The 22494-nt window shown below is 45.4% G+C and overlaps 1 protein-coding gene across 2 annotated transcripts in view; it reads left to right on the top strand.

The window, feature by feature from the left end:
- Nucleotides 1-22260, top strand: part of LOC117822835 (teashirt homolog 1-like) — a 38653-nt gene extending 16393 nt beyond the window's left edge. For both annotated transcript variants that reach the window (XM_034697754.1, XM_034697753.1), the window contains exon 3: nucleotides 17414-22260. In XM_034697754.1, coding sequence (XP_034553645.1) covers nucleotides 17414-20973 — 3560 coding nt within the window. In that variant the 3' untranslated portion in view covers nucleotides 20974-22260. The remainder of the gene's footprint in view (nucleotides 1-17413) is intronic.
- The last annotated feature ends 234 nt before the right edge of the window (nucleotides 22261-22494 follow it).

Raw genomic sequence — 22494 nt, 5'->3', positions numbered from 1 at the left:
TTTCCTCTCATCCATCATCAGCTCACCTTTCATCTCAACCCCTCATCCACCCCCATCATCAGGCCCAGTGTGGGTTAACCCTATCGTAGCCACTTCCAGAATCAATAAACTATCTCACCTGGGCTCTGATCCCTCCCTCCACCGTGGTGAGAGCAGACATTAAGAGAAGCATAGCTTTAGGCTTGTAATCTGAATCTTAATCTATGATTAGAAGCAGAAAGAAGGCCTTGTTGTCCATGTTTGTTCACCAGCACTTTGGTGTTTCATAAGTGTAGTCGGTTTTTTTTTTCAATAGGATATTAGTAAAAATATTCCAAATGAAGCAATAAAACAGCAAGAGCCGTTATTTAATTGCGTATAAAAAGAACAACCTCTGTCTCCTAGGCCATGGTGTTCTAGTTTGTTAATAAGACCATAACATTGTGATTCATGCACAGTATGAAAAACATGGCTCTGGGAGACTTTTGTCGGCATAATCTTTTCCAAAATTATCCAGAATTAAGAGAAACTGTTACAGCTGGTGCATGAATTCTGAAACCTCAAATAACTTTGGTTTTAATTGAATTTGGGGGATATAAAGGATTTGAGAATAATCAAGGTAATGCCATCAAAATAAGCAGAAACATCGTGGTAGGCACTAAACTTTTATTGCTGGAAAAAACAAACCCAAAACATCAAAATTCCTTTCCACTTAAAGCTCCTGTGAAGAACTCTCTTTGGTGTCAATTATGAGGCCCCCTATGGACAAAGGTACTAAAACTTCTCATCCTATATTGAGTGTAAAGGTAGGAAAACAGTCAAAATTAAGCACATTTATTTGACAGCCAAACACAGGATCACAGCGGCTGTTGGTAAAAAATGTGAAATTGGTATGCAACCTGTGACTTAAGATAGCAGAGCTAGCACCACTAGCCTTCGGTCCTCCTTGCAGGTCAACTCCCACATGCCTAAGATAAGATAAGATATTCCTTTACTCGTCCCACAACGGGTAAATTTACAGTGTTACAGCAGCAAAGTAGAAAGTGCAAAATAGTATAAAGTAAACAAGAGCCTATAAAATTGTAATTATTAAAAAGTTATTAAAGTTAAAGAAGAAAAATAAGCATATCTTTGGAACATATATGCACAACTAAATAAGCACATTAACAGATATTTACCAAACCAGTGCCTGTGCTGGTTACGCCATTCTCTGGTTGAGGTTATATGCTGGTCTCAACAGGTACAGTCTACATATAACTTTAACTCTGTTTCCTTGATCACAATACATCACGCTAAGAGATCCCATATCTGATTTGTTCTTGTTTGCATCCAGGGAAACAGCTTGTGGGTGGCTGAGCTACAGCTTTGACAACATTTGGTCGGCATTACAGTAATAAAGAATGTTAGTAGCTGGTTTAACCAACTAGTAATTCTGGTGCAGACTAGCAGATGTTTAATTGTTCAGTCAACTTAACACGCACATCTTCAATATAGAGACATTCAATCTTGTCGCTGACTGTCTGCTTTGCCTTTTTAGGTCATAGAAAGGCATCAGTATTCACTTCAGTCTGTTTGATAACCAGTTCAAAACTCCTCACACGTGCCAGACTAAACAGAGTCAGATTTCTACTTAAAGCAGTCTGTGATGAATCCAGCCAGACCAGTGCAGATCAGACAGCCTGCAGAGCAGCTGAAAACTTTGGGTGAAAGTCTCTGTTTAATAATTAAAGATACGACTTGGGGCAGCACGAGCAGACAGAGTGTGTGTGTGTGTGAGAGAGAGAGAGAGAGAGCATAAGTGAGTGAGGGGGAGAAGAGAAGAAAAAAAAAGTAGTGGGGGATCCTCCTGATAGTATAATGTTTCCTTGCTTTGTCTGCGGGGGTTAAAAGACGTGGTACATCATTAAGAGGAATATTCAGTGGCGGTGTCACTGAGGGGTGACCCTGCTAACAGGTCAGGGATAGTTCAACCTCAGCTCGCTGAAGACTACCCTGCCCCCTTTCCCGTGCACACACACTCATAGGTATGAGAGTTTAGTCACAGAGTGGCCATTTTGATGTCTATGTTGCCTTTTTCAAGTAGGTAAAAAGAGGGTTTAAGCAGCAGGAGCTTTTTACTGATGGCGTTCTAAAGCAGGAAGAAAATAAGAGCACAATATTTGCACAGTTTTGCAACTCGTTTAAAGGATATTCTGGCATCTAAGCCGGTGTTGATGCTAAATACACATGTGTATTCAACAACTTCCGTGTTTATAAGGAGATCAAGAGCGAGGAAAGTAGCTTTGAGATGCAGAAAGGCTCAGCATTATCCCTGTTACATGATTACATCAATGAACGTCCTCTATCTCTTCTCCCCCTCCACTTTTCAGCCTACTCCTCTCCTGTCTTTGTCTTTTCACCTTCTTGTCTTGCCACTCTGTGTATTTTGTGTGTGTGTGTGTGTGTGTGTGTGTGTGTGTGTGTGTGTGTGTGTGTGTGTGTGCGAGTGCGTGTCAGCCCCTTTTCATTCATCTTCATAAGCCTCATTTATTTTTGCAGCCAGATGTGAGCAGACAGACATCACTCAGTTAGCTCCCCCCCTCACAAAACCACCCGCTCCCCTTCTCCCTTCCATCGGCACCCTCGAGCCCCTCCATCCACACACCCCACCCTCGCACTAGGAGGTCAGGCGAGCTCCCCTCAACCAACCCACCCAGCTACCCCCCCCCCCCCCCCTCCTCCACCATCAGCATTACAGAAGATGGATGTTTCTTTAAAGCAGAGATTGATTGTGGATATCAGAGTTATGGCTCCATTCATCACAGCTGATATTATTCAGACGAGCCGGATTGAACAAGGAGGTGGGACTCCTGAGCCCATGGGTGGGTTTAGGGTGGGTGGGGGGGCAGGATGGAGGGAGTTTAATAGATTGTAGATGAGAGTGTGTCACTGTTGTGTGTGTATTTATGCTCATGTACATGCTTGTACCTCTGTAAGTCGGCCTCACTTGGGAATTCTGACATGTGTCTGACTGTTTCTCGTCTTTAGTCTTGTGTGTTGGTGTGTGTGTTGGTGTGTGTGTTGGTGTGTGTGTGGGTGTTTGTGTGTGTGTCGCTGTCTGCATTGATCTCCAGTGATGTGATCCTCCTTCAGAGTCTGTTCTCATCGGACTCTGATTTACGGCTTCATTAGGATCCTCACACCACCTCCCCTTTCTTTTTGTCTCCCTCTTTTTTCGCCAGGTCACTCTTGAACACACACACACACACACGCACACGCACACATGCACACACAGTTTTGGGATGGCTGCAAAACCAGAAGACTTTCATCCCAACACTTTGTATAGTTTGTTTCTGTGTTTGTCATCTCTCTGAATAATCTCTTATTATTCACCGAGGCTCAGCACCTCATTGTGCCCCGAGAGCTGAAGTGGTGTGGCGGTTTTGGAAGGTGCTCTCGCGCCCCCCTCCCCACCCCCTCACACCCCCAAAGGCAGCCCCCGCTCGGCTGAAAAGAGCCCTCATTGTGTGTGTCGTCTTTTATGGCGCTGTCTGAAAGAGAGGGATGCACTCCAGTCGGCATTCAAATGCACGTGGTAAAGCAGCCAGCCGAGCAGGACAAACACCACAGGTTGTAAACGCTTTGAAAAGGAGCGAGTGTGTAGAAGTGTGTGTAGATGTGTGAATGTGAATGTGTGTGTAGACTCTTGACTGAAAGGTTTTCACTCTCTGTACCTCCACTTTTTCTCTCCTGTGATACAGTTCGCCATCTACTTCACTCCTTTTTATTCCGTCTACCTGTCTCTGTAGTCGCCTGAGATGACTTTCCTCTTCTTCTTCTTCTTCTTCTTCTTCTTCTTCCTCCTCCACTCAGAAAAGAACCTCAAAGTTTTCACTGCTCGTGTTTTTAAAATCCCCCCCTCCTCCCCCTCTACCATTATCAGGAGTCAAGTCATGCAGAAATGTAAAAAATAAGAAGGTAATCACACTTTGTGCTGGTGCTTTTGTCGTCAGTCCGTGATGGAAATGGGTCTAAATATGAGATTAGAACCTGCCGCTGACTGATGCTATTAGGCAGATATGCCATAGACTTTACTATCTCCCATGAAGGATTAGCGCAAATTATACTGGGAGACAGGCTTGATTTCTCCTCTGCCTGGCTGGATGTGGGCATTTGAGGCACTCTAAGTTGACAGCGTCTGTCTCTGCTTAGTTCTCCGAGACAGGTTGTGTGACAGCTGATGCCAGGCGAGGGCTTAAAAAGTGTGTATGTGTGGGTGTCTATTTGTGTGTTGGACCACGTTTGGTCTGTGTGTGTGTGAGAGAGAGTAGGAGACTTATAAACTGACAGGCGAGTGTGTTTGAATGTGATTGCGCGTCAATGGCGTTTTTTTTTTTTTTTTTTTTCAGGAAACAGGTTCTCTTTGAGGAGGGTGACAATTGGGAAAGGCTAATTTTAAGCTCGGTGGCTTCCTCTTTAATTCTACACACTCTTATCTAGTTTTTAAATAAATAATTAAGCTGTCTGTAAGACTGTCCAGGTGACGCTGTTTTTTTGTACCTGTGAATAAGTAAGAAAGCCGGTCAGATGTCTGACCAGGTGCAGGATTTCAATGTTTAAATACATTTGAAGGGAAATACTGATAAAACACAGACATGTGTCCTCATTTTTATGGCCCCATCCTGACAGGAAGCCGATGGCATCCATCATGGAGTGAGTAATCTCAAAGTACGATGTTGATATAATTGCAGGAAGGTGGCCGAGCTCTTTGTTCACCTCCCAGGAATGTTGGGAACATGCAAATGCTCCTGGTTTTAGCCCCTCTGTCTCCTCTGGGCCTGCTGATTTAGGAGGGTGACATGTCCTTTAATGTTGGGTAATAAACTGGAGGGGAGGATTTATAGGCCCGAGCTCTGTCCCTCCCTCCAACGTGTCTGTCCACTGGCTCCTATGACGACAATAAATGCTCCACCTTCAATGTATTTAAGGTATTTGCAAAGCTTCTGTAGGAGCTTTTGGGTCTTAACTTCGAGTTTTGTCATTGGTCTCGCCGAAATCTGATGGAGAGGATGGACTAGAATTTAGAAAAACATGATCCAAGCTGACTTGAGCAAGCTATTGTCAAATTGGTTTCAACCTGCTCTGAATCAAACATGGCAGCCCAAAGAACAAAGACACTTCCTACCTTTCTTCCTGACAAATGAAGGAAATCAACTTCATTGTGATTTCTGTTGATGGATTTCACTTCTCTTGAAATTTGTACTTGATATGTACAAAAAAGGCAAAAACAATTCACCTACTGCACATTTAAAAACTGGCAGACCTTCTGTTGATTCATCTCATCCCTACACCCCCCCAATCCTCAGATTCCTGCTCTGTCTTCCCACTCATCGTCCTCCTCCTCCTCTCTGCTCTTTCCCTCCTCCCTACATTGCGAGGTACGATGCACAGCGGTGCTCCGCTATGTCAGCAGGATTGAAACAGGTCAGAGTGTAGAGTGACTCAAATAGGTGTAGCATCAGACTGATATATACTGTGAGCTTCCTGGTATCGGCTTTTTGTTGGATTGTGGCCAGAGAAGACTGCCCACCTCCTGTATGAGGTGTCCAAGATCGACTGTAGCAGGTGAATATGAAGTGTTCGTTTTGTTTTTATTTCAGGTGGCTGACAGGAAAATGCACTTCAGTGGGATGTAGGAGGATTTACTCACCAACATATGTTTGAATCCTGCAATGAAACCTGCTTTCCCTATTCTGTAAAGCTCCTTAACCAAAAATAATGCGTTTGATTTGGCATTTAGGTGACTTCTGAGATTACTTGAAGGTTAAAATACCTTTTCAATAAGATATTGGTGCGATTGTGACGACACTGGAGAAGTCATGTGGTACTAGTATCAGTATCTGAAGGTACCCGTATCGGTCTGCACTGCACAGGATGCTCTAAATCAGTCTCATCCTCTCCTCGACTCAGTTTGACTGATCTGTCCGAGGCCTAGTTTGCTGCTGCCAGCATGGGACTGGATGTTCGTTTCTCTATTTATTTCCATGGCCCGTGCGTTTTTCCCCATATAAAGACAGTCTATGTCCGACAGTGTCACCGAGTGATGGATTGCATAGTTCTCTTCTCTCAGGAAGAGTAAAGAGGAGGGGGGTGGAAAGAAGGAAGGAAAGAAGGAGGGAAAGAATGAGTGAGAGAGGGGAGGAAGCGGAGTGGTGCGGTGCAGCAGTGAAGGACATGGCAGCTTAGTGCTGGCCAAAAAGACTGTGCTGAACACCTGCTCCTGTCTCCAACGCCCCTTCAACCTCCTCATTACCTGTCAATCTATCACAAGGCAGCCAGATCAAATGTCTGCAGCAGCCAGGACTCGCACAGGGAGGGAAGGGAGGGGGAGGAGAGGTGGAAGAAAGAAGGGAAAGAGAAGGACAGATTGCATGTCTGGGAGAGCAGAAAATGAAGGGGAAGTAAATGAAACAGCTGCGTGTGCATATCGAAGATCTGTTGATAATTTGGAGTAAACTTTTTACAGAGTGCAATTACTTGAAAACTTCTGGAGGGAGTTTGTCGTGTTGCTAAATTAAGAATGCATGGCCAGTCAGGTGCGACTTTACGCTACTCTGCTTTATCCCATAACAGTGTAGAGTTGAAGTAATGGACCAGTTATTTGACTTAAACTTTGAATTAAAAAAAAAGTAAATCAAGATGAGGAGAACTTCCATTGTAGCTTGTAGAAAGGAGTTATTATGCTGACAAAGAGTCTTGAATCTTCTCATGAGTCTTTATATTTCAGTCATCAGAGCCCCTGTATTACACAGCAGTGTTTGGACCCGCCCTACAGCACAGTTTGGCCTTTGATTGGCGCCTCTGTGTTAAAGAGGTGAATCGGTGACAGACAAGACCCTCTGTGGAGAGGCGGGGCCTGTAGTGTCAGATTACAGCAACAATGCTGCCAATGTGCATCTGTGTGTGTGTGTGTGTGTGTGTGTGTGTGTGCAGGTCTTACCCTCGACACACCATGCACCTACATTTGTTCATACTTTAAGAGACCGTGCATATGTTCAGTCTAATTTCATGAAGCATGATTTGATGCTCATAGAAGTGTGCGTGTGTGTGTGTGTGTGTAAGTCTGCCTTCATACATGGTGTGTGTTCTTTTAAAAGGCAGATACATTTGAGCTCATCAAGGTGCATTAGTGAACACAAGACCAGTCCCAGCCCTCTATTTCTGATCCCTTTCACTCCCTACTCTCTCTTTCTCTCTTTTTTCTCTCTCAGTCTTTCTCAAGCTCTCTCGCCCCTCTCTCTCTCTTTTAGTGTGTGAGCTGTGGTGATTTACGGTAATTATCCATCGTTGGGTCATCTATCAGGCCGGCCGTTGCTAGGAGATGGAAGCAGCTGCTGCTGGCTGTTGTCTTGTCAGGGACAGCGCATGTGTGTGTGTGTGTGTGTGTTTGTGCGTGTTTGTACGCACTTGTGTTTGTTTGTGCGTTTTGTGGGATTTGGGTGAGGGTGCTTTGCGGGTGTGTGTGTGTTTTTTTGCTCTTGTGTGTCTACTTATTGGGAGTGTGTGTGTGTGTGTGTGTGTGTGTGTGTGTGTGTGTGTGTGTGTGTGTGTGTGTGTGTGTGTGTGTGTGTGTGTGACCAGGTGAAGTGGTCTGTCCTGATGTGGGGATTTAAAAGCGCAGGTGTTGTGGAGGAGAGAAAGAAGCGAAGGAGACGATGGATGAAGGGAGGGATTATAGGAGGGAGAGAGACTTAGGTGAGGGTGGGGTCAGAGGTTGAAGGAGGCCAGGTGGGATTTGTGTGTGTGTGTGTGTGTTTGTGTGTGTGTGTGTGCATGCATTAGGGGAGTGGGCAGCTTAAAAAGCACAGGTGTGTGTGTGTGTGTGTGTGTGTGTGTGTGTGTGTGTGTGTGTGTGTGTGTGTGTGTGTGTGTGTGTGTGTGTGTGTGTGATAGACAGGGGAGCAGGATGATAAATTTATCCCGGCAGATGGAAGTTGGAAGAAGTCGGGCCTTGGGGAGTAGTTTTAGTGGCTGTGAAAATTGCAAGATTGAGTGTGTGTGTGTGTGAGTGTGTGTGTGTGTGTGTTTGTGAGTCGAGGGGGGTGGGGCGGGTCTTTTTTTTTTCTATTGGCAGGTGATCGGCACACAGATGAGTGCTGGTTCTCATCCTTGCCGAGGGGCCTATTTCTCCTCATTTTGCCGTTGTAAAACGCTGTAACCTATTGAGTTGCAGACGTTTCAAGTTACACGCCCCACACACGCCATTCATGTCAGAGAAAACATAAATGCACTGACCCCTCTCACCCCGCACACACACACACAGACACACACAGACACACTCATGAAAGGTCAAGTGCAAACATTACAGTCTTAACACTGCGATCAGTGAACATACAAGAGGGAATTTTCAAAGGAAGTGCAAGAACATTATCATCACAGCTGACTCGGAGCTTTGAGATCGCTCTGAGTGTTTACTGCTGTTGCTGTTATATAACAGTCAGAGTCAGAACATGGAGAAAAGTATCTATTTATTTACAGCATATGAGCTATTACCACAGGTATTACATACTTTATGATAAGTTAAAAATAAACAGATGTGACTCATTTGATAACCACAATCTGAAGGAAAGTTGAAGAACTGTCTTACCAGAATTGATGACAATAATAATAATAAAAAAAAAACAACATAAAGCTAACTCATAGGCTAATAAAAAATGCACAATTAATAAGCACACACTTCAACTGTCCAAAAAGTCTGCTGACAAAACAGGTACTTTTAGTAGGTTTTCTTTGCTTAACCTGCAGATGTGTAAAGACAGCTGGATGTTAGCCACACGTCCATATGAGCCGCCGGAACTGTAAATACAACCTCCACTCTCGGCTCTCCATACCGGTCTAATTAGCGCCAGTTAGCGTTTGTCATTGCGTTTAGGGGTGAAGATTAGGAACACCTCTCAATTAATCTGCAATCAGCCTGTTTGTTAATTAGCTAACCTGTTCTAAGTGGCCTTCAGGGCTCTTGTGTAATTAGCTAAGCTGCTGGGAAGCAGGTCTGTGTGTTGACATTGACCTAAAGCGTATACACACACACACACACACACATGCACAGCCACACACATACACACACAATACACACACAAGCAGTTATATACTGTATAAGACACGCAGATGTCTCCAGCCTTGGTCAAGAGGGACGAGAACCCCTGGCTCTCTATAAATTACATACAAATACAAACGCATCCCCCTGTGCCTGTTTGCTCAGGAAAAACAAAGGGTTTACACACACACACACACACACACACACACACACACACACACACACACACACACAAACACTCCCTAACATACTTTATAGTTGTCGCAAGTGTGCTCTGCTCATCCAAATATACATATTTGCACATCGTCATGCTCGCAGCGATACACTTCTGCTGATTATTCCTTCCTTCACTCTTGACAAACCTGCATCCCTCAAAAGCATTCTTGGAAAAGGCGGGAGGGGAAAAGAAAAACATATACTGTACTCCCCGTGCACGTAAAAAAAAACCTCTTTTGAACATTTCATCCTTTTCAAGTGCAACAACATCCCAACCAAAACGAACAGCTTCTCCATTGCTGTGTCGAAGCGCTCTTTTTTTCTTGCTCACTTCAAAGCCATTTGTTTACTCTGCTGCCTCCTGACATTGTCTGTGGTAATTAAAGGAGCGCGCTGAAATTTATGGTTTAATTATACAGGCCTTGTTATGCAGAGAAGACCAGGATGGGCTGATATGCTCAATAAAAATAAATAAATTCCATACGGGGTTTATTGAACCCGCGTTTGCACAGAGGGTGCAATCGTTCCAGCCACTCAGGTGTGTGTGTGTGTGTGTGTCATTGTGTTTATGTGTATGCATATGTGTGTATGTTTATTTATGTATTGCCTCACAGGACAGCAGCAGAGGCAGCAGCAGCAGCTCAATGCAGAGTGTGAGTGGGTGAGAATGAAATTGAAAAAAAAAAAAAAAGCCAGATGAATTGCAATCGATTGGCGCTGGTTCACTGTATTGATCCCCCAGCATGTTAAAGCCTGCTGTACTCCATGAAGAACACTCAGTCAGTCATTGTGCCCCACCCCCCAGCCCCTCAGCCCTCACCCACCCCTTCACAAACTAACACACGGCTGCATATACTGTAAATGTCTCTCTGTGTTGTTACTGCATGCATGTGTAAAGAGCGGAGACGATAGTGCTTGCAGCCGCTTTGATTCAAGTGTGTGTGTGCGTGTGTGTGTGTGTGTGTGTGTGTTTGTGTGCGTGTGTTTGGTTTTGTGCATGCACAGTAATGGAGAGTGATCTTGGCTGTGGCCCACGAGCTGCTTCTCTGAACTGATCTTTGAGTTGGGTATAAATAGCGCTTGCTCTATAAATAAAACAGCAGCACCTTTCACACTCTCTCTCTCCCTCACTTACCCACACACACACACACATATCCACACACACACACACACACATTTAAACCTGCCCACATTCCTTTTGGATCTTACACCTGCTTGTACACTTTGATGCTTTGCATCATATGCAAAAAAGAAGCACACATACCTCCAATCAATCCATGTGTCACAGTGTGGAGGTCGGGCAGAAGGATGTTTGTGGGACATATTGACGTATTTACATGAGAGCATGACCTGTACCAGATTAGTGCCGGGTACCTGTTTGACCTCTGACCCCACCTTTCTTCACAGAACAATAATCTTGTCAACGGAATTTTAAATCTATAGCACACATATTTAGGTATATTTCTGATGCTTCAATTGAAAGCATTGCATTGTCTGAATGAGCAGATAAACCGATATCTCCTCCATCATGTTGATAAAACAGCAGTAGCTGTAAAACACAATGAACCTGAACCCTACCTGAAACACAACAGTATCTCAAAAGGCAGGAAGATGTCCATCTTCTCTGTCTGACCAGCACTCTGTGAGCTATGAACCAAAGTTTAAGAATCAAACACTTATCGCAGGATAGTCACTCACACATGACTTATAACAAGGGGTATGTGTGGTTAGTGGAATAAACAGTTAAACGCTTCAACTAGCGAGTCGGTTAATTAAGTTACGTATTTTCATTATTGAAGGCCTAAAATGCTGGTCAAATATCGTCAAAGCTGTAGCATAGCCACTCATTGCGATGCTGTATGTATATCCAGTTGTTTCTCCTGTAATCATATAATGCTCTACCACCTGGATGCAAACAAACACAGGTGACCAATGGCATCTCGTAGTGCAGTGCGGTTGACTGTATTTTAATAAAGACAATGGAGATAAAGTTGTGTTTAGGCTGTGTGTAGTTAAACTGGAGGACCGAAGGCTGATGGTGCTAGCTCTGCTAGTGTTAGCCACAGCTGGAAAACGTATTTGACATACAGTGTTGAACCTGCAGACTCTGAGATATCCCATGTCTAACCATGTGAGATACATTGCCCTCGGTTTGAGCAGTTTTTTAGAGTGTTTTCTTACCTGAAGACAGCTCTGTTAGTCAGAATTCAAATTTATGTTTAACCGACTTCTGCGGGACTTTCTTAACTGTCCCCATTATTGTTTTCATACTTTATGCACACCAATAGGGTGAAAAGAAATGATCTTTATTACAAGGAAAAATGCATAACTCCATGCATTTATTAATCAGTGTTAAATGTATCTTATTCATTATGTTGGGGGGTTAAACATCATTTTTGTCGTCTCTAAGTCAGGGAATTTCATAAAAGCTGCATACCCAACTGTTAGAGGGATGGACTGGCAGCCACTAGAACATTGCCAACCTGCTTGCGGAGCAAAACACAGCAGCAAACTGCTCTCTAACAGATCAGTGCGATGCCTTTACATAATGCTACCGGCCCACTGTAAATCAACATGACTTGAAGTGTTTGCACGGAGCCACCAGCACAAACGATCAGCGGAAAAGGCTGCCGGTTGACTCACTGAATATCTGCCAATAATACAGAATTTCACTGCTAATCCTGTTTGCACAGCACTTATTCACATCCACAGCACCTTCTACGTCAGTCCATTATGTAGCTACGTGTCTGAAGAACAACATGTCCCATCCGCCCCTGTCTGCAGAGCCCGACTCAGGCTGGAAGTGTTTTGAAATGGGGTGTAGGGGGGGTTGAGAGATAAATTGGTACAGCGAGCTGGAATGCTGCAGCAGTTATTTAAGGCCCTGTAGGTGCTGCCTAGGCCATATGCTCCCATTATTCCGCTTGGGAGGGGCCCATGTGGGCATGAGAGCTAGGCTGGAGAGAGGATGAGGAGGGAGAGGAGGAGGGTGGGAGAAAAAGAGAAAGAGGGGAGAGAGAGGAGAAAGGTAGCTGAGGAATTATTTTAAGGAGAGCCCCCCTATCAGGCGTAGGAGGAATTTTAAGAACGGGATACCGGGAGAAGCCTAAGACGAGATGAGAACGAATTAGCTTCTAAAGTAAATGATCGCCTTCACCCTCAATATCCGGCTCCCTTACCGTCATCTTTGCATAATTCATCTCGTCAAATTTTGAGGTGTGACAGAGTATAATTCATGAACTCCTGAACTTTTTCAGGTTGATAGCTTTTCTTAGGTTTGGGCTTCTCAATCACTCCCTTATCAGAGCTGCACTTACTCTGGTTCTGCACGACACTACCACAGCGTTTTTATTTTGTGTAGCTTCATGAACTTTGACAACTTAAGAATGAATTCACATGCTTAAACACTGCTGAAATATATCTGAAATGCTAGGGTTGCAACTAGAGAGCATTATGGATCCCCACCTTTTTATTTTGTCAGCTGTAATGGGTTGAGTTTCACAAAATCTTTTCTCCTGCAGATAGCTAAATATTTGTCTGTTAAGAAAACAAGGCCCAGATGCAGCTTTGTGTTATCTTCATATCTCTTTCTCTCGCTCATGTTCCTCACTTCCCCTCTCTCTCTCTTTCTTCTCCCTATCTGTACCGTCTCTTGTCAAACTGAGGCCTGTGTTCCTGATCAGGGCATTGCTCTCATGTTAGCCGCTTCACGGGAAGCACATCCCAGCATTCCCTCTGACACGCCGGCAGCAGCATTACCATAATTGGCTTTTCTACATGACGGGACAGAGGAAATAATAATGTCATTTTATTTACAGCCCTCTTGTCCCGGTCCGAGAGCTATCACCCCCCCTCCCCACCTCCTTCTACCTCCTCCTTCCTCCATACTCCCTCCTCACCGCTGCTCTCTCTCTCTCTCTGTCTCCTCTCTGCACACACACTGACGTACACCCCTCCTCCTCCTCCGTCTCCTCTATCTCATCTTCCTCTCTCCCTCTCTCCCCCTCCTCTCTCCCTGTGCAGGGCGCGAGTCTCGTTCTGCCACGGCGTGTAGGTCAAGCGATGGCTTTTTGATCAGCTCCTGTCCAAAGCCATCAGGGTTGAGAGGCACGTAATGGAGAGCAGGGTGACAAACAGAATCTGGGGAAGGAATAAGACTGCCAGTTTCCTATTAGGGCCCGGCCTAAACGGCCTGTGCCCCCCCCATCAACTACACCCCCACCATTCTCTGCCACGAGCCCACTCCTGCACTGCCTAAATCACATGAGTGAAGGGGCCCGTGATTGGACATTAGTGCCGCAAATGACTGCTGTGATTGCCCCCTCTTCCCAAACTCACATCAAATAAATAAAGAAATGTGTGTAAATAAATAGAAAGAGGGGTGTTGGAGAAATGGGGCTGGTGGTGGAAGCGGTGGTGAAGGGGGAGGCTGACTGGTTTCATCCCCTTCTTTTTTCTCTCTCTCTCTCTTTCGTTTCATCGCCTTTCTGCCTTTCTTATCTGGTTTGTTTGGCTTTGACAGCGGCCAAATGGTGAAGCTCCGCGAGCCTGACAGAGAGTTTTATTGATTTAACAACCAGCAGACTCTCAGAAAAGAAAAGGGAGAAGGCAAAAAAATGGGCAGGGTGGGGAAAGATAGCAAAGTTTTGAAAAGGAGTGATATGTTTCTGCTGCACTCCTTGCCAGAACGCTGACGTGTCTGCCGGTTGTATTTCATTAGGTATCATTTACAAAAAAATCATGTCATGCACAACGTCAGGCTGTGTGTGAGGGAATGTTTGAGAGATGATCAGTACATAGGTCGCATGTTGTCCCACTGTGAGGCCCTGCGTTGCTCTGAGGCGGGACACAGGGCGTTCACCACAGTCTCTTCATCAGAAAAAACATCATTTCTCCTGTTCTGCAACACGGGGCTTAGCTCACACTCAGCTGTGGTCTGGTCTCTGAGAAGAAGCTGAAAATGTAGAAACCTGATCACAGATTGTTTATGGGGAATCTGTTATGATGCAAACCAACCTTTCAAGTTCAAATAAATCAGATCGAAGGGTGCTTCATGGGTTTGTGTTGGACTCAAAATTAAGATAAATAAGGCACATGAGAGGGAAACACCCACTTGGGCATTTGCGTCTGATTAAACAACAGTCTGTCTCCCAAACCATTCTTTGTCACATGAGACATACAAACCTTTGACAACACCTGTTTTACAGCATCATAAAGTGCATATGTCAATCCATTTTTGCATTGTGCATTTTAACAACAACCAAAGTGGAGTCTACAAATTCTTCTCTTAGATCCTTTTTATTAACAGTGAAATAACCATATGCGTAGGTATTGGTAGATACACTGGGATGACTAATTCCTGCTGCTGCGGTGTGTGTGTTGTCGGTGATCTGGCGTGGCTGGTGGCGGGCTTGATCGCTGCAGCTTCTGACAGTGAGTCTGCAGTGCTATCCTGGCCACGCTGCCGCCTGTCTCCTTGATGGCGGCACGTCCCCGAGCAAAAGTGACAGGCGCTTTGGCGCCCGTGCAGATGGCCCTGCTCACAGCCATCACCCACTCGGCAAACCAAACCGCCAGGGACGGCACGCCAGCCCTGCCCCTTCCCCAGCCCGCCCCCCACTGCTGGTGTTGATCTGCATATGTGCGTCCAGGACGAGAGAAGGAGCTTAATCTGGTCTTCAGTCACAATCACACGTCTTCAAGCTGCACTGATTGGACAGATAGAGCTGATTTGTATCTCTTGATATTCCTCCGTCTTAGTGCTTTGCATTTTAGCATCCTGTCAGAATAAATGCATCATCTCAAAATAGATGGAGAGATCATTTATTTCAGACAGACGTTAGCCACGTTTCATCACTAATATTTCACGTTTGTGGTTTGCAAAACCGCCCACTTGCTGCCTGTGATTTTTACAGATGTCTGTCTCTGCCAGTCTTTTGTCTGTGTGCTTTTGATATCTCCCTCTTTGTTGTTTCCATGACAACATAGCAGGACAGGCATTGATTGACAGGGATCGTCAAAGGGTTCCCTGGCGACCTGCTCATTGTTCGAAGCCCCTCCCTGCTGCAGTCTGTGTTTTGTCACTCACCCAGGGATATTTCTGATCTGCTGCTTCTCATTCTCTCTCTCTCTCTCTCTCTCTCTCTCTCTCTCTCTCTCTCTCTCTCTGTATGTGTGTGCATGTGTATGTGTGTATTAAGCACTGCCAATTATTGGGGTTTAGCTATTTCTTTGGCTGCAGCAGATGAGAGTGACTCACATAGGTAATTCCTACTGTATGTTTGCCCTGTTTGTGGGTTGTAAAATATGGATAGCTTTCCGCGGGATGCTTTGTATATTAAATGGTTGATATGTATTGATAGCCTCCTGTTCTGGAAGTGCGTTAGCCAGGGGGAAGGCACTGTAACAGAAGACACTCTGCAGATGTGTTGTAGAGTGTACAGCACATAATGCTAATCTGCTGTGTTAGGGATTTTCAGGAGTTTTAGAAACTGTCTCGGTCTCAGTCTGTCAGTGGGATTGAAGCGCAGCCAGGTTCTCCTGTAGTGCTCTCATTTCACTGAAATCCTGTCAAGTGTTAGGGGAGTATGTTGCTCATTTGGAGAAGGGTGTATCAGTAGCACACAGCAAACTCAGACTTATAGGCAATATTATGGTCGGTGGGTACAGGTTTGCACCGAACGAGCAAGCATGTATGAGCTGCAGAGTGTGTAAAGTACACACACAGGCACGGAAAGGTGAGCATGCGGACAAACATGCATTTGCAAACAGGCACTTACTGAGGCACTCACTCGCACACGCATGCACATCATCGCACAGTCACAGTCGATGGTGCAGCTGCTCACCTCCCCCACCTCCTCCACCCATCTCCTCTCAGGCAGCAGTAAATGGTGCCAGTGTATATATATCAGGTATTATGTCCACTTAGATTATGATATGACAGGTTAGCGTGCCGTTTGAAGCTGACAGCACATCTGTTTCATCAGGAGAGACTGATACTGGCATCTAGGACACACATCTCACCATGCAGGAAGGAGATAAAGGAAGAAGCTAGGGGGCCGTCTTTCCTGTCTCCCTGCCTCCCTCACCCCACCTTCCCTCTCTCTCCCTCTCTCTCTTCTTTCTCCCTTTTCTCGTACTCCCCCTCTCCCCACCCATCAAACCCACCACCTCCTGCTCACTTTTTCTTTCTCCCCCACGTCTTCTCTTCACTCACTTGTTCTCCCCCTAACCACCTCCTGTCTCTCCTACTTACAGATGCTTGCTGTGTCTTCCCCTAGCATGCACACTCATACACACACATGGTCTAGCCTTCTATCTCATTTGCCTTTATACATTTGCAGGTAAACCTGTTACATCTCAGCATTGTTCAGTTGCCTTTTTCCATGGCTGTGTCTTTGATCTTGTGTTCCCTTTCCTCTTTGACTCTGTCCTTTTTGAAGCATTTCCCATGCCATTTTGGATCAGAGGACTCAGGAGTATTTTGCAAATGCATAAACTGTTTGCCCCAACTCAGTCATTGTGGCATTCTCAAAACAAGTACTGTTGCATACTTGCTTTGACCTTTAGCACATCAGTGTGGTTTTGGAAAATATGCAACATCACAGAATTAGTGTTTTGTTGATTTCACTCCCTGATGAGTTGCGTAACCTGAGCATGTGAGGAGCTGAACTTTCTGGACTGAATGAGTTAAAGGCAATAAAGCTCAGGGAAGTGAGAAAGAAAGAGACAAGGGGAGTTGAACATGCAAGCATGCAGCTGGCTAACAAGGCCAAACAGCCAGTCATTTCCTGGGGAACATCAGGCATGTGCAGAGGAATAGGGAGTTGGGAAGGAAAAGGACAACTGTCAGAAGCTCAGTGATTTATTTTTCCCTTGGAGGCTTTTTTCACCACTGGCTTCCAGAGCCACATGTGTGTAAAATATACACAAAGCCTTGCATGCATGCATACAGACACACACGCACTCACATTGGATGAGAATAAAAGCCTACATTTCCCATCATTTAGTATTCATTCCATGTTATTTTGACAGTGGTCCTGTTAGTGTGCTGTAAATCTTTTATTTCACTGAGTTGACCTCTTTTCTCTCTCTTCTTCCACTCTTTTTTTATCTCCTCTCTCTTGCTTTCTCTCTATCCAGCGTACATGCCCGAAGACGAGCTTAAGGTTGGCGGTCAAGATGAGGAAGAGCACCTGCAGGACGACGGCCTCTCCTTAGACGGCCAGGACAATGAGTTCCTGTGCAACGAGGAAGAGGAAGATGCAGATGCAGATGCAGATGCAGATGCAGATGCAGATGCAGAAGGAGGCCAGCCGCCTAGCTACAGAGACTCTCCACTCAGCAATGGCACTAACCCTGATGCTGGATACGGGTCTCCACTCAGCGATGCCAGCGACAGACTTACGGACTTCAAGAGCACCTCTTCCAGGGACGGTCAGGAGAGGGAAAGCACGGCTCTGCCCTTCCGCCCCAACAACGGCCTCTCTTTCCAGGATAGCCTGGCACAGATGAAAGCCGTCTATGCAAACCTCATCTCAGATGCCTCTTGGTCCAGCATCACAATGGACATCATGAAAGCTAAGCCTGCAGCAGCTGGCAGTGTCAACAGTGCCATCCCTACTCCCGAGCCAACCCCTACTGCTTCTGTCTCCATAACAACAACCGCAAACAAGAGCAGTGGGGTAAACATGGCGACCAGTCACCATAATGGTAGGAGCTCCAGCACCACTGTCAACCACACAGGCAGCACGAGTGGCAATACCAATGGCACAGCAGCTTGCTCTGTTAGCAGCCACAGTGCAACCAGCAGCAGCAGTGGTGGGGCCAGCAATGGTGGTGTAGCTTATGACTGGCACCAGGCAGCACTTGCTAAAACTTTTCAGCAGACTCCTTATCACCTATTACCAGAGCCCAGCCTCTTCAGCACAGTGCAGCTCTACCGGCAGAACAACAAGCTGTATGGCTCTGTTTTCACGGGTGCAAGCAAGTTTCGCTGCAAAGACTGTAGCGCTGCTTATGACACACTGGTGGGTTTGACGGTCCACATGAATGAGACAGGCCACTACCGAGATGACAACAAGGACAAAGAGGAGGAGCATGGAAAGCGTTGGTCTAAACCTCGCAAGCGCTCCCTGATGGAGATGGAGGGAAAAGAGGATGCGCAGAAGGTCCTGAAGTGCATGTACTGTGGCCACTCATTTGAATCTCTTCAAGATCTCAGCGTCCATATGATCAAGACCAAGCATTACCAGAAAGTGCCTCTCAAAGAACCAGTGCCAGCCTTGGCCACTAAACTGGTGTCCTCTTCAGCTAAGAAACGAGCTATCCAAGATGCTATAGTCTCTCCATGCTCCCCAGACTCTTTACATGCTGGTGGTGGTGGCGGTAGTGTAGCTCTCGGGGATGTTGGCAAAGACTCAAAAGCTGCAGCTAACCCATATGTTACGCCAAACAACCGCTATGGTTACCAGAATGGTGCCAGCTATACATGGCAGTTTGAGGCTCGTAAAGCCCAGATCCTCAAATGCATGGAGTGTGGGAGCTCTCATGATACACTGCAGCAGCTGACTGCCCACATGATGGTCACAGGTCACTTCTTGAAGGTTACAAATTCAGCATCCAAGAAGGGCAAGCAGCTTGTTTTTGACCCGGTGGTGGAGGAGAAGATTCAGTCTATCCCACTGCCACCCACCACCACTAGACTCCCTGTTCCCCCTAGTGTCAAGTCCCAGCCAGTGTCCCCTGCTCTCTCCTCTGCTTCAGAGGAAAAGAGGGACATGGCTGAGGATGAAAAGGTTGAAGGTGGGGAGCTACTGGAGAGAAAAATCAAGGAGGAGAGAGATGACTCGGGTGAGAAGTCTGAGAGTGACACCACGTCATATAAATACCTTAGAGAGGAAGATTTGGAGGAGGCACCCAAAGAGGGTTTAGATATTCTTAAATCCCTGGAGAACACTGTATCCAGTGCCATTAGCAAGGCCCAGACAGGCACGCCCACATGGGGTGGCTATCCTAGCATCCATGCAGCCTACCAGCTGCAGGGTGCCATGAAGAGCTCCGCTACAATTCTACCCCCAATGGTCCAGAGTGTCCAGATGCAGCCCATGTTTAATAGTGGGCTACGAGGCTTAGTGGGTGACCCCAACTCGGTCCTCCACTCACCTCGCAGTCCTTCCTCCCCCACCCCCCTCAGGAGTAATGTCACTGCCATGGAGGAGCTAGTGGAGAAAGTGACAGGTAAATCTGCCACTGTGAAGAAGGAAAAGGAGGAGAAGATGGTCAGTCTGGAACGATGCCGGGCCTCATCTTTAGTCAAATCCCCCTCTCCTGTGCTGAGAGAGCAGAGAGAGCATTTAGCATCTCCAAATGACCTTTCTGTAGGTAAACCATCTGGTATGAGAAGTAGCAGCCCAGGCAGTGTAGATTCAGAGCTCATCTGCAAGAAGGAGCCTAAAGAGAGCCTAGTAGACGGACACAACAGCCATTCAAAGAACGGCTCTGAGGCCTGCCAGTCCCCTGTAACTAATGGCAACAGTCTTGGTATCATCACTGATCACTCACCAGAAAGTCCTTTCATCAACCCTCTCAGCGCACTCCAGTCAATCATGAACACACACCTGGGTAAAGCCTCCAAATCTGTAAGTCCAGCTGCAGATCCACTATCCATGCTCTACAAGATCAGCAACAGCATGATAGATAAGCCAGCTTTCAACCCAACTCCTCAGGGCAAGCCGGCTGAGCCTGTCAACCACTATCAGTTGTATGAAAACAGTGACCAGCCCATAGACCTTAGTAAAAATAAGTCCTCCCCTAACACCAACAATAACAACAATAACAACAGTAATGTGCTCCTGACCAACAATAGTGTAAATGGTAACAAACCCCTCATTTCCCTCCCTGACTCAGTGTCTTCTCCCCTGAGAGAGAATGCTCTGATGGACATTTCAGATATGGTCAAAAACCTCACTGGAAGACTGACGCCCAAATCCTCAACCCCCTCCTCCATCTCGGAGAAGTCGGATGCTGATGGCAGTGCGTTTGAGGATGCCCTGGAGGATCTCTCCCCGGTGCAAAAAAGGAAAGGGAGGCAATCCAACTGGAATCCCCAGCACCTGCTCATCCTCCAGGCACAGTTTGCCTCCAGCCTGAGGGAGACCTCTGAAGGCCGCTACGCCATGACTGACCTGGGCCCCCAGGAAAGGGTCCACATATGTAAGTTCACAGGCCTCTCCATGACTACCATATCCCACTGGCTGGCTAATGTGAAGTACCAGCTGAGACGGACTGGGGGCACCAAGTTTCTCAAGAACATGGACTCGTGCCAGCCCGTGTTCCTTTGTGGTGACTGTGCCTCCCAGTTCAGGACTCCCTCCGCCTACATTGGCCACCTGGAGTCTCACCTGGGCTTCAGCTTGAAGGACCTGTCCAAGCTGTCAGCTGAGCACCTACGGGAGCAGCAGGCTGCCTCAAAGGTGATCACAGACAAAATGACATTCGGCAGCCCCCTGTCAGCCTTGACCACGCCAGAGGACGACACAGGCTCTGTGTACCAGTGCAGACTTTGCAATCGGACATTCGTCAGCAAACACGCAGTCAAACTGCACCTCAGCAAGACCCATGGCAAGTCTCCAGAGGACCACCTGGTGTTTGTCACAGCTTTGGAGAAACTGGAGAAGCTAGACAAGATGGAGAAAGTTTAAGAAAGGTCTTGAGCTGAGGTTAGAGACTGACAGCTGTGGAACTGATTAGAATTTCATTGCACTAAATGACATTGTTCACAGTTACTGCACTGGGCCGAACTGAGCCGCCAGAAAAAAATCGGTCTTATTTTTTTTGTTGTGATAACTGCCTGACTGGACCATGTCTTTTCATGTTGATTTGTTTTCGTTTTGCCAAGCTTTTTTACACTTATTTTGTAATATATTTATATGCTATTTGTCTGATCTGTGCATGTATTTTAGTGAATCAAGGTTAAACACAAGATTTTAATCTTTTCATGGCAAAAATACAACTACTGCTTCAATGGTGAAAGTGGTGAGTGGAAAGAGAATTGGTAGAAGAGAAAACTGTATAATACTTGATATGAAGAAGGTGAAAATTAAATGTATACACCAAAAGAATGAAAGAATACCCTGAAAGACTGAAGTAGCACCTTAGAGAGATGAATTTTGAATTTGTAAAGAGAACATGTTTTGAAGTATCTTTCAATAGCATTTGTCAAAATCAGATTGATTTTAAGAGATCAAAGTTTATCATTTCCCCCCCTCTCCTTTTTTGGTTCCTGTCACTGCAATGTTTTGATGATGAATGGCCTGCAAATAAATCTGTCAGCGTAATAGAAAAAAGACCATGTGAACATTTCGAAAAACTGAAATGCTGCTTCTGGTTACGAGTCAATCAGTGAAAATGAATGGCCGTCAGTATGCAAGTTTGCTCAAAAGATCTTTTCCTTGTTGTGAAGTATCACCTTATAGCAATTTTCCAGTTGTATGGTTTGTTACAACTTTCTCTTTCTAAATTGTGTCGCTTTATTCAACTGTAAAGAGAACAGTCCGTTACATGTAAATGATTACCAGTGAAATGTCAGTACTCCATAAGACATATCTTACCATTTGAAACGGCTCAACATTCTTTGTATCTTAAGGTGTGTGCATTCTCTAACTTTTATATTGTCATTTTATATACAAAAATGATAAAAAATAAAAACAGATGGTGTATATAGATATATGCTGTAGAGCTACAAAATGTCCTTTTTTAAAGAAAATACAAATTTAGCTTCTTTGGCTTGGTTTACAGAAATGATTTTAATTATACTTGCATCCAATTTGATGCATGAAATGGTGTGGAAAATAAATAAGCGATGCACAATGACTATACATTTCAATGTTTTATCGACAATATTGTAAAAAAAAGTTTTTAGCACCAATTAGTTTGTTTCATTTCTTTCTCAATTGTAAAATAAACCCCAAAGCAGTTGTTAACAGTCATATATTTGTGGTTGTGTGTTCATTTGTCATGCTAGTGCACAAAACGTACGTTGTATAACGCACGTACACAACTGTAGTCTTTAGAATTTGCTTTGCGGCAATCTCTCTCACGCACACACACACACACACACACAAACAAACACAGAGACACATCAAACCATCATTGTAGAGGATTTCCTCTTTTTGGTTATGCAATGCTCCAATGAAAATGACTTTTATTAGCTGTAGATGCAT

This window comes from Notolabrus celidotus, chromosome 12 (assembly GCF_009762535.1).
Source record: "Notolabrus celidotus isolate fNotCel1 chromosome 12, fNotCel1.pri, whole genome shotgun sequence".
Lineage (NCBI taxonomy): Eukaryota > Metazoa > Chordata > Actinopteri > Labriformes > Labridae > Notolabrus > Notolabrus celidotus.
Note: the sequence above shows the minus strand (reverse complement) of the source record. Positions and strands in the feature narration are given on the sequence as shown.